The 11259-nt window shown below is 39.9% G+C and overlaps 1 protein-coding gene across 1 annotated transcript; it reads left to right on the top strand.

Moving 5' to 3' along the window:
- The first annotated feature begins 2927 nt into the window (after positions 1-2927).
- Positions 2928-4321, top strand: LOC136224330 (aspartic proteinase CDR1-like). Its single transcript, XM_066012642.1, has one exon. The coding sequence runs from the start codon at positions 2941-2943 to the stop codon at positions 4270-4272; it is 1332 nt and encodes a 443-aa protein (XP_065868714.1). The 5' UTR covers positions 2928-2940; the 3' UTR covers positions 4273-4321.
- Positions 4322-11259: the final 6938 nt, after the last annotated feature.

Below are 11259 nucleotides of genomic sequence, written 5' to 3'. Positions count from 1 at the left end.
AATAAAAGTAATTTGAAAGGGAAAAAAAGAGTCAAATAGTTTGAAATTTAGAAGAAACTAGTTGATATACTCAAACATTTTGAGGAGAGTATAGGAATGCTTTATACGAGTAACGTTATTATTGGTTTACAACAATTTTAATTTTTTTCTTTTATGATGGGATTCCTGTCACTCGTAGATATCTGTACGGAATAGGAGTGGAGGTGAAAAAATCAGGAGAAACCATTCCAACAAAGGTTGGAAGTGGAATAGAGAATACGTCATGGCGGTGTCACATCTAAATCGAACAAAAAAGTAGAGAAATATGGAGTTAGACTAAATATTTTGTCGTACGGACTCCAAAAGGAGGTTGGCCCAAAAATGCTCATTTATGTCTGATATTTGTGCGTCCATAGGTCTATTTTGACTTAATTTGCACCCTTACAAGTGAGAGAGCCTTATAGTTAGTCATTTGTTAACTTATAAACCTTTTGCTCTTTTCACATTTTAGCAATGTAGGGTTGAGGTACTCATTTCTCAATATTTCTTAATATGGACATGTTATGTGACTTACTTTGAGTATTCGTTTCTCATTCATTATTGATCTATTTTGGGCTTATAATATACCATTAGAAAGCTCTCACAAAGTAGAATACAATGATACAATACTGGTTAATCAAAACTCCATCTATTTCTTATATATTTAAGCCCCAAAATGACAAATATTCACACTATTAAAAGTCATTTTTACTAACATTCACCCCACGCGAATGAAATTGGAAGAGAAAATAATTGGATGTTGTGATAATTCTCTACAGTCAATATTTGCATAAGATAAGTAGTCAAACACCAAACCTTCTCTTGTGAAAGTACATTTATTTTACTGGCTTGTTAGTAAACATGGAGTCCTTGAACTATTCTGTTGTTATGTAGATGGTGATATACCTTACAGAAATACCAATATAACACGGTTTTTATTCTCATGGTTATGTTCGTTATGATCACTAACATCTCATGGTTCTACAAGAGTTTTAACGAATTATATGCCTTAGTCTCATTTGAAGTGGTCACATCTCACTCTCTAGTCAATTTCTCAAATCATATAAATTTTAACAAATCTATCACTTATATTCTAAAAACGTGAAAAATAGAAAAAACGTGAAAACGTTAGAAAATATATAAAATAAATATGAATACACAAAAAAAAAATGTGATTAATGCGGAAATGTTACAAACACAAAAAAAACATGAAGACTAACAACATTGCCTCTCCAAGAGATACAACGTGCAACATCTCCTTTTAACAATGGTCCGCAGTTTTTTAACATTTGTGCTTGAATTATCCAACTCAATCTCTAACCATAGACTCAACGGATAACATTTGTGTTATCACCGTCAATCACCATTTTAAGCAAGCTTATCATGTTCGTCAAGTACATCACAAACTGAAATTGTTTTACACTAAAATCATCAACCGAGTCTCTATCATATCCTAAAATCAGAATCAGTGACTATTTGATAACACTATAATAATCTTTGTGTTGGTTCAAAATGAGTTTTAGAAAGGTCTGAAACTATTCAATCAGATGAATTTTGGTGAGGCTCAATTAATGATTTTTGTTTAGAATAGAGACCCAATTGATGATTTTTGCTTAGTTCGGGGACCTGATTGATGATTTTGATAGTTTAAGATCTTAATCGACTTTGAAGCCTTAGTTTAGAGAGCCAAATGAGTATTATGCCTTGATAATTGATAAATTAATAACCTCGATTAAATAATAATTTTTCTGATCTCGATTTGAACCAATGGGATAAAAACCTCGCTAAATGCATAAAATAATAATTTTTAAAAAAATTCCTTGACACCCATTGAAAATATAAAATAACAATTCATTAAATACGTATAAAAATTACTTATATAATTTATAAATAAATCACTTTCTAAATTATTTTTAGGCTTAATACATCATTTGCCCCCTAAACTTGTTAAAAAAGCTTGATTGGCCCCATGAACTTTCAAAGTGTCCTGGTAGCCCCCTGAACTTGCATAAAATGTTCAGTTAGCTCCCTCAACTTGCGTAAAATGTAATCAATTGATCACTCGATCGTAAAAAAGTAAGTTAAATGCGGAAGATGTATTTCACGCATCTTAGAATGTTATTACATAATTAAAAAATAAATTAAAAATGAAGTTATTACTTGCTCAACTATACAACTTGTCTTCTCTAATATTAGAACTGTATACCCCGATTTTGATCGTTTTACATTTTTCAAGACTCGTACAATACATCTTCCGCATTTAACTTACTTTTTTGCGACCGAGTGATCAATTGATTATATTTTACATAAGTTCAGGGGACTAACTGAACCTTTTATGCAAGTTCAGAGGGCCATCGGAACACTTTGAAAGTTCAGAGGGTCAATCAAGTTTTTTAGACAAGTTCAGGGGGCAAATGATGTATTACACCTTATTTTTATTTCAAATTTTATGCTTTCATATCTATAGTCAATTGTTTAACCTTTTTATCCGAACTGAACTCAATTTCGTTTTTTACTTTTTGGAGGATATAAACTATATTCGACACATTCTTTTCATTTTGAAGCAGGTAGCGTTTCAAAGTCTCTCCGATAAAAAAAAACATTTTTTTAGACATATGGTATATTAAAATATTTGAGAAATATAATATACAAAATAAAAATTATTCTATAAATTAATAATCTCATGTACAATAATAATTTTGCAGGTTGCAAAGATATTGGTTTACAGAGGTTTGTTGTATATCAAATGGAAAACAAATATTTGATAAAGGTCACTCCTTTCTGCTCAAACCTTAAATCCTGCTGATCATTTGCTTCACACAAAATTCACAATTTGCAATGAAAATTCTTGTTTTCCTTTATATATACCATTAACAATTCTCTACCCAAAATTGTCATGTCCTAATCTCTCTGCACATAAATATGTCACACTTATTTACCCTTTCTATCTTCACATTACATGTAATAATTCTTCTATCCTCCTCTTATGCAAAATTCACTCAACCAGACACTTTCACAGCTGAACTAATCCACAGAAATTCCCCAAATTCCCCCTTCTTCAACGCCTCCGAAACAAGCACCGATCGCCTGTCGAATGCCTTAAAACGTTCTGCCAATCGCGGAATTCAGAGTACCCTATCCCCTGGTGATGGAAATTATGTCATGAAAATAGGTATAGGAACACCTCCAACTCCTCTACTAGTCAGCATAGCTTCAGCCACTAACATACTATGGATCCCCTGCCAAAAATGTGCTCCACATTCCTCTTCTTGCACCCAAAAAATGTTCAATTCCATGGCTTCTTCAACTTACAGAAATGTTCCTTGCAATTCACAGCACTTCTGCAGCAACTCTTGTTACTCCTCCAATGATGTTTGTCTTCACAACTGCACCGAAAACTGCCCCACCGGGACACTAGGCCTCGAAACAATCACATTAACATCTTCAACAGGACGATCTTTTCGCGTTCCTGAGGTCAATTTTGTATGTGGAAACCACGTTGGAAAGAACTTCGCTGGAGTAGGAATTGCGGGACTCGGTCAGGGTCCGGTTTCCTTAACATCAAGGCTATACAATTTCATAAATGGGAAGTTTTCTTATTGTCTAGTTCCGTATAATTCAAAGAAAACAAGCAAAATAACATTTGGTGATCTAAGTTTTGATGCTTCTTCTTCTGAAGTGATCTCTCTACCATTAGGACAAGACTCACAAGACAAGAACACAGGTAATTACTATATTCCACTCTTAAGTATAAGATCAGAAAGCTATGAACTGTGGCGTGGACTGCGTGGACTGCGCGGTCCACGCCTGTCGGAGCAGTCAGGGAACTTCCTTAGCTCCGGTAACAAGTTCAACATGTTGATTGATACAGAAACGTTGTTCACTCGCATTCCGAGGGAAGAATTTCATTATTTCGCAACGTATGTTAGCTACGACATCTCTCAAGATCCGTCGGTGGAATTTTTCGACAAAGGAGTAAAGCTGGAATATTGTTATAGGTATAGAGAAGAAGAGTTTAAAGCAAAGAAAATAAGAATGGTATTCGATATTGATTTGGATAATTCTAGGAGTATTGAATTGGGGATTTCTAATAGTTTCATAAGGGTATCTAAAGATGTTATTTGTCTTGCTTTTGAGGCATCTTCTGATGATTCTTTTGTGCTTGGAAGTTGGCAAATGATGAACTACTTAGTTGGATTTGATCTTAAACAACATACTGTGTATTTCCAGAAAACTGATTGTTCTAATTATTAATTTTGGATAATTGTTGCTCAATTAAATATATAATAATTTCTGGATTTAATTGTTCTAATTCTTTTTTTTTTATGTATCATTGTATATGAATTGCTCTGTTTATTTACTATGAAATTTCCATCAATTTGCATGTTAAATGTTTCAGAGTTGTGTTTTAGTACGATCAAGAAAACTGTCATATTAATATAAAAGATGTTATTGTTGTCATGTCATGATATCAAACGATAAGGTGATCGAGATTCGAATCTTTAACTATAAATTTAAACTTTTAGTTCAATCGGTTCTAATCTCTACAATGGAATTGGTACCAGACTATTTTCCTACTCCGGTGATAACTAGGCTACACACAATTTGAGTATCCTGGAAGACGATCGTCAATAGCAACGACATCTGTCTTAACGAAACTGCTAATACAGCCTCAGATTTGTCTATCTATTCTCTTCTAATTTTCAGTTTTACTGTTTGTATATTTTTGTGTGATCGTTTCGTTTTTTGGTTAATCACATCTAACATATTCTTCTGGCAATGTTTTCTTAATAAGATTTATAGTCTGTCGCCTGTTCTTCCGTGACTGACAGTGTTTTCATATTAAATATGCGAGCGATGGAAAGCTTCTACTCGTGTAGGGCAGATGCTAGATATTTTCTTCAATTGAAGAGAGGGGATGTGGTGATTTTTAGTATCTCAACATCTATAAAGGCCTCAAGTTGGTAAATTTGCAAGAAGATTAACCCCAGTTCTTGGTCTGTGCGTGTCAGGTCAATACCCAATTGCAGAAGCTTCTTCTTCAAACGTGTATTCCACAAGTTTTTAATTTCGTTATCGGTCCTTCTAGGTAGACTTCGTGCTATGGCTGATTGCAAAACCTATTTTCTCGAAACAAAGCGTGAAGTTGAAATTGGTTTTGGGGAGAGAGGTTTTAGAAAGAGAAATTAAGAGAGAGAGGAGTTAATTCTAAGAGAGTGAATGGATTAAAAAAAATAAAAATTAGAAGAGAGAATTAGGGAAAATAATATTTTGATTAAAGGGTATAAAAGTAATTTAATAATAGGTGGGGTAAATTTAAATTTTAAAAAGTGAAAATTGATGAGTTGACGCGTTGATTTTGGGTTGACCGGTCATTTTTACCGGCCTTAAACCATAGTGGTAGGTCACCTATAAGTTTGTACATATCAGCGAGACAAATTAGAGGTTGTACAACAAAGTATGAAATGAGGTAAAGATTGTACACCACTAATGAATTTTACTCTGAAAGAGCTCCTACCGCGCTCGACCACGGGATGGGTAGGGTACCCGCGGGTAGTGCCAATCTCGAACCCTTACCCGTTTATTTTTTAATTATTCGTACCCGTCCAATTACCCTAACGGGTATACTTTTGCATCACATACCCGTTCCATTTAATTCGCGGGTACCCTTACCCGTTAAGAATCATTAAATAAAACAACAAATATTACAAATTTAATAAATCATCCATATGAAAATTGAACAAATTGAACCTTAATTAATAAGAATACAGTAGATTAGTGATATCACTCAATGGTTGAAGAACAAGAGATTGAGGTTCATATCTCGCATCTTACATCTAAATAATAATAATATTTTTTTAACATGTAAAAGAGTTATAACGGACAACGAGTACCAAATATCCTAGAGATATTCACATACCCGTCCCATTACCCTAATAGGTAGTGGTTTTGATCTCATATCCGTCTCATACCTTTTTATATAGGGTACGGATAGTCCCATTATGATTGGGTAGTACCGGATACCCACGGATACAATACTCGTTGCCATCCTGATGACCCGCGAAGCCAAACCGGGCCGAATTCATTACACGGGCCCAGCCCATACTTAGATTCATGGTCTAAGATGGGATGGGACCCGAATAGAGGAAGCGGGTGAAGTGAGTAACCGCCCCGAATTCCTAAATGGAGCACTAAAACTCCCACTCAGGACAAACGATACCACGTTTGTTGCCACGAAAGCCATGAGAGGGGGCATGACCTAAAAAGGAGTAACCTCCCTCGGAACATGGCCTGGAAGGGGTAACCGCCATCGGCGGTTACTTAGGAACACTTATAAAAAGCCCTAAGGCCAAAGGGGGAAAGGTACATTCACATTTTTCCCACAATACTATGGTCAATTTACCAACCCTCCTACAAAAACTGACTTGATCGTCGGAGAGTTTTCCCGGAGATCCTGTCTCCGGTTCTGTTTTGCAGGTAACTACGGCGGAGATCATCAAATCGGATCCAGCAAGTTATCATTGGTGCAGTGAGCGTGGAGCTTTTTTACCAACATTTGGTTAAAGGTACACAAAGAACATGTCAGAACCATCACGAACGACCGGCGTTACAACCAGATCCACTAGTATGAACTCAAGGGGTCCACGGATTGCGAATTCGCAACCTGCAAGTACGCAGCCTGTGGTGCCTAGCTCGTCAAGCCCTTCGGGACAATTGAGTCCCTTATTGGAGGTTCAAGTGCAAAATGAAATGGAGATGTCCAATAGCGATTTCGTACAAATGGCAGGACAAGTCTTGGCTTCAAATATGAGCCAAGCGGCGGGGGATCGAATGATTAGTTTGTTAACCGCAATGGCCGATCATAATACCGTCGTGGCGGCTGCTCCTCAACAACCTGTTGTTGTCTCCACACAACCATCGACTACTGCCGCCATATTTGCGCTTCCGCAGCCATCTCGAGAGCTAACCCAGATAGGTCAGAGTAGTCGTATGAACCCACGCAGCCATCCAAGCAACTACTCGTACCACGATCCTAGTATGACGATCCGTCCGACCTGGCAAACATCCCAACCGACATCGGGAATGCCAGGAATCCTTCCACTACAACACACGGAATCCTTGGTTAACGGGCATTCAGAATTAATAGCGCCTGGGGCGAATACGTTTGGGCAGGAGCACACCTGGAACTTTGATCCTATAACCGGACGACGGCTAGAACCACGGCGATAACAAATCTCAACATCAATTGGCGGGTGGATGCCACCTAGAGTTCACCAGCAGCGGATGGAAGAGGTTCGGTGAATACCCAATCTTGAGTTGGAAGATCAACTACGGAACATGATGGAGCGAATGGGGTACACGCCTAGGGCGAGAGCAGAGGTGCAGAGTGATTCGCCTTTTGCTCCGTCGTTGCGAGAATTTATACCAGATCACAGGATAAAGGCCCCGGCGATACCTAAATACTATGGGGATCCTAATTCTGATCCTGAGGCTCATGTCAGGAACTACAGAGAATTAATGGATGTTGCGGGAGCGAGTGAAAGTATAATTTGCAGATTATTCTCGACCACTTTGGGCGGAGCGGCATCTGATTGGTTTCGGTCTTTACCTGCTGAATCTATTCACAACTGGAATCAATACAGTCGTGATTTCTGTGCCAAGTTCGTGGGCTGTAAAGCGGCAGATGTGACGGATAGGCAGCTGAAGGAGATCAAACAGAGGAACTATAATTCCCTAAGGGAATTTCTTGTCGCATTCAACGATATTCTGGTGCGGTTGCAGAACCCGGATATCGTGAGCATCCGCAACATCATGGCGGATGGAACCACGGATTGGAGCATGCGGGAGGAAATCATCCGCAACAAGCCGCGCACAGTGGCCGAACTCATGAAGATAGCAAATGAATTCATGGAAGTGGACGATGTCAACAGAGAACATAGAGCTCAAACCCGGAGAGAGAGAGATGCTGCTAGATCCACTTCGGACAATCGACGCCAGACCTAGTCCAAGGGTAATTTTGTTCGCAGAGGCAATCGCTCCTTTCAAGGGGGAGGATATCAAACACCATTGAATACGACTCGCTAGGAGGTGTTACTTTGGATCGAAAAGAACCCCCTGAAGAAGGATGTGCGGTTCCCCGAGGCGAAAGGCCGAACTAGTTTGGGGCGATATCCTAACAAATATTGCAGGTTCCACAGATTGAACGGCCATGACACGAACGATTGCTATGAACTGAAGAAGGAAATAGAAAAGCTGATTGAGAGGGGCAAGCTAGGCCAATTCGTAAGAAAAGAAACGATTGATGAGAAAACAACGCTCCCGCATGAGGGAGAAGCAAGGCCCGAAAAGAAACAGAAGAAAGGGGTGATAAACATGATAGCTGGCGGGATCTATGAGCCGCCAACAAAAAGGGCTCGCCGTGAACAGCGAAAAAGCAACACGCATAGGGGGGATGCCCTCAATTACTCATTTGCGCGAATCACGGAGCCGCATGCGGATGCTTTGGTGATTACGATGGCTGTAGAAGAATGGGACGTCAAGCGGGTCCTTATTGATACTGGCAGTTCTTGTAATGTTATTACTCGGACTGCATTCAACAAGTTGGGAATTAATGACGAGCGAGTGGAACATACATTTATGGATGTAACTGGTTTTGGAGGTCAATCGTCTCAAACAAGTGGACAAGTGGTGTTGGAAGCAGAAATGGGCGATAAGAATCTAAAATGGCGAGGTGATCTAGAATTCGCAATTGTTGATCTCCCGTTGGCCTACAACATAATTCTGGGGCGTCCGTTCCTATCGGAAACGGAATCGCTCATCTCAATGAAGCATTTGACATTACATTTGCCAACACACCAAGGGCGAGTCATAGTTGAAGGTGATCAACTTGTATCTCAACAAGCCTATACATTGTCACTTGAACCAAAGCCAGGTGAAGAGGATAAAGTTGATGAGAAGTTGCCGGCAGAAGCATTAGGAGAAACAGAACTATTCGCCATCTCAAATGACAAGAAAGTACGAATAGCGGCAAGACTCCCCGAGGAAACGAAGAAAGCCATTACCGAGGTGGTGATCCAATGCGAGTCGGCATTCGCCGCTCCGAATGAAGTGCTGAAAGGAATAAGTCCAGATATAGCAACCCATCGTTTGAATGTGGACAAAGGTGCAACCCCAGTGCGACAGAAAAAGAGAGGACACGCTCCAGAGCGGCAGAAGGCGATTGAAAAAGTTGTGGCGGATTTGCTAAAATCAGATGCAATTCGAGAAGTCACCTATCCGGAGTGGCTAGCCAATGTGGTGCTAGTCAAAAAGCCAAATGGAACGTACAGAATGTGTGTCGACTTCAAAGATCTGAATAAAGCTTGTCCGAAGGATATGTATCCGCTACCTAACATTGATATATTGGTAGATGGAACTGCATGATTTGAAGCTTTATCGTTCACCGATGTGAAATCCAGTTACCATCAGATACCCATGGAGAAGGCGGATGAAATCAAAACATCATTCATAACTCATCAGGCGACTTATTGCTTCAAGGTGATGCCCTTCGGATTGAAAAACGCAGGAGCAACATACCAGAGGATCATGAACAAGATATTTTCAGACAAGTCAGGCGAGAACTTCTCAATCTACGTAGATGACATGATCATCAAAAGCAAGAAGATGCGAGACCACCCGCAGGATATCAAAGAAATCCTGGAAGTGCTAATCAAATATGGCCTCAAGTTGAACCCAGAAAAATGCACGTTCGGAGCAAGGGCAGGAAAATTCCTGGGTTTCATTGTTAGTGGCAAGGGAGTTGAGGCGAATCCTGAGAAGGTTAAAGCAGTAATGGAGATGAAAACTCCGAGGAACGTAAGAGAAGTGCAAAGACTAAATGGGCGGTTGGTGGCATTAGGGCGATTCATATCATGCTCGGCTAGAAGATGTCTACCTTTCTACAATGCCATCAAAAAATCTAAGTCCTTTGAATGGACGTTGGATTGTCAAGAGGCATTTGAGGGTATAAAGCGACTGTTATGCTATCCGCCCTTAATGAGCAGGTCGGAGGACGGAGAAGATTTATTTCTTTACGTATCCGTCACCAGTATGGCGATATGCACTGTAATGGTGCGAGAAGAAGAGGGCCAACAATATCCAGTGTACTATGTGAGCAAGGTCTTGAAGGATGCAGAACTTCGGTATTCGAAGTTGGACAAAATGGCTCTCGCGGTGATAACCACGGCGGCTAGGCTAAAACCATACTTTCAGGCACATACTATCATTGTGAGAACCGAAATTCCAATGCGGAAGGTACTGCAGAAACCTGACGCATCCGGCCGATTAATGGAATGGTCAATTCGCCTGGGGGAATTCGATATTCGCTACGAAGGAAGACCAGCACTAAAGGGTCAAGTACTTGCCGATTTCGTGAATGAATTCACGTGGGATGAAGATGAACGTCCAAAGGCACAAAAAGAAGAGTGGAGCATGTTCACAGATGGGGCATTATCCATAGATGGGGCTGGACTGAGAGTCGTCATCAAAGGCCCGGAGGTTATTCGCCTGTACTATGCGGCAAAGTTAACTTTCAAAACTACCAATAATGCCGCAGAGTATGAAGCAATGATATGCGGATTGAAGCTGTTTAATGAACTTACGCCAGAAAGAGTGGTGATCTACAGCGATTCTAAACTCATGATAAATCAGATCACAAAAAACTATCTGGTGAAACAAGAAGATCTGGTCAAATACCATCAGATAGTCGGCAGATTGACGCAGGAGTTAACACACAAGGGAGTCGTCTGGGAAATGGTGCATGTTCCAAGAGGCCAAAACACAAAGGCTGATGAACTGGCAAAAGCAGCGGCGAGTAGAGAACCATGGAATCAAAAAGTATGCAATTTGGAGATAAGATCCGCACCAGCATTTGAAGTCGATCAGATTATGGTCATTGAAGAGCTGGAAGATGATGAAGATTGGCGGATACCTATCCGCCAATATCTGGAGCAGGGAGATTTGCCAGATGACAAAAGCCTAGCCAGAAAGCTAATTGGACAATCAGCGAGATACTCAATTCGAGATGGAACTTTGTATCGAAAATCATATACATGTCCATGGTTGAAATGTGTTAGCCGCAATGAAGGAGACTACGTACTGCGAGAACTCCATGAAGGAATGTGCGGCGCACATGAAGCATCCGCGGCGTTGGCAAGAAAGGTCAAGTTAATGGGATACTATTGGCCAAAGGTGATGGAGGAT

Source organism: Euphorbia lathyris, chromosome 3, assembly GCF_963576675.1.
Source record: "Euphorbia lathyris chromosome 3, ddEupLath1.1, whole genome shotgun sequence".
NCBI classification, from domain to species: Eukaryota; Viridiplantae; Streptophyta; class Magnoliopsida; order Malpighiales; family Euphorbiaceae; genus Euphorbia; species Euphorbia lathyris.
Note: the sequence above shows the minus strand (reverse complement) of the source record. Positions and strands in the feature narration are given on the sequence as shown.

Coding starts and splice junctions, on each gene's coding strand:
- LOC136224330 (XM_066012642.1), top strand. CDS start 2,941: ATGTCACACTTATTTACCCTTTCTATCTTCACATTACATGTAATAATT.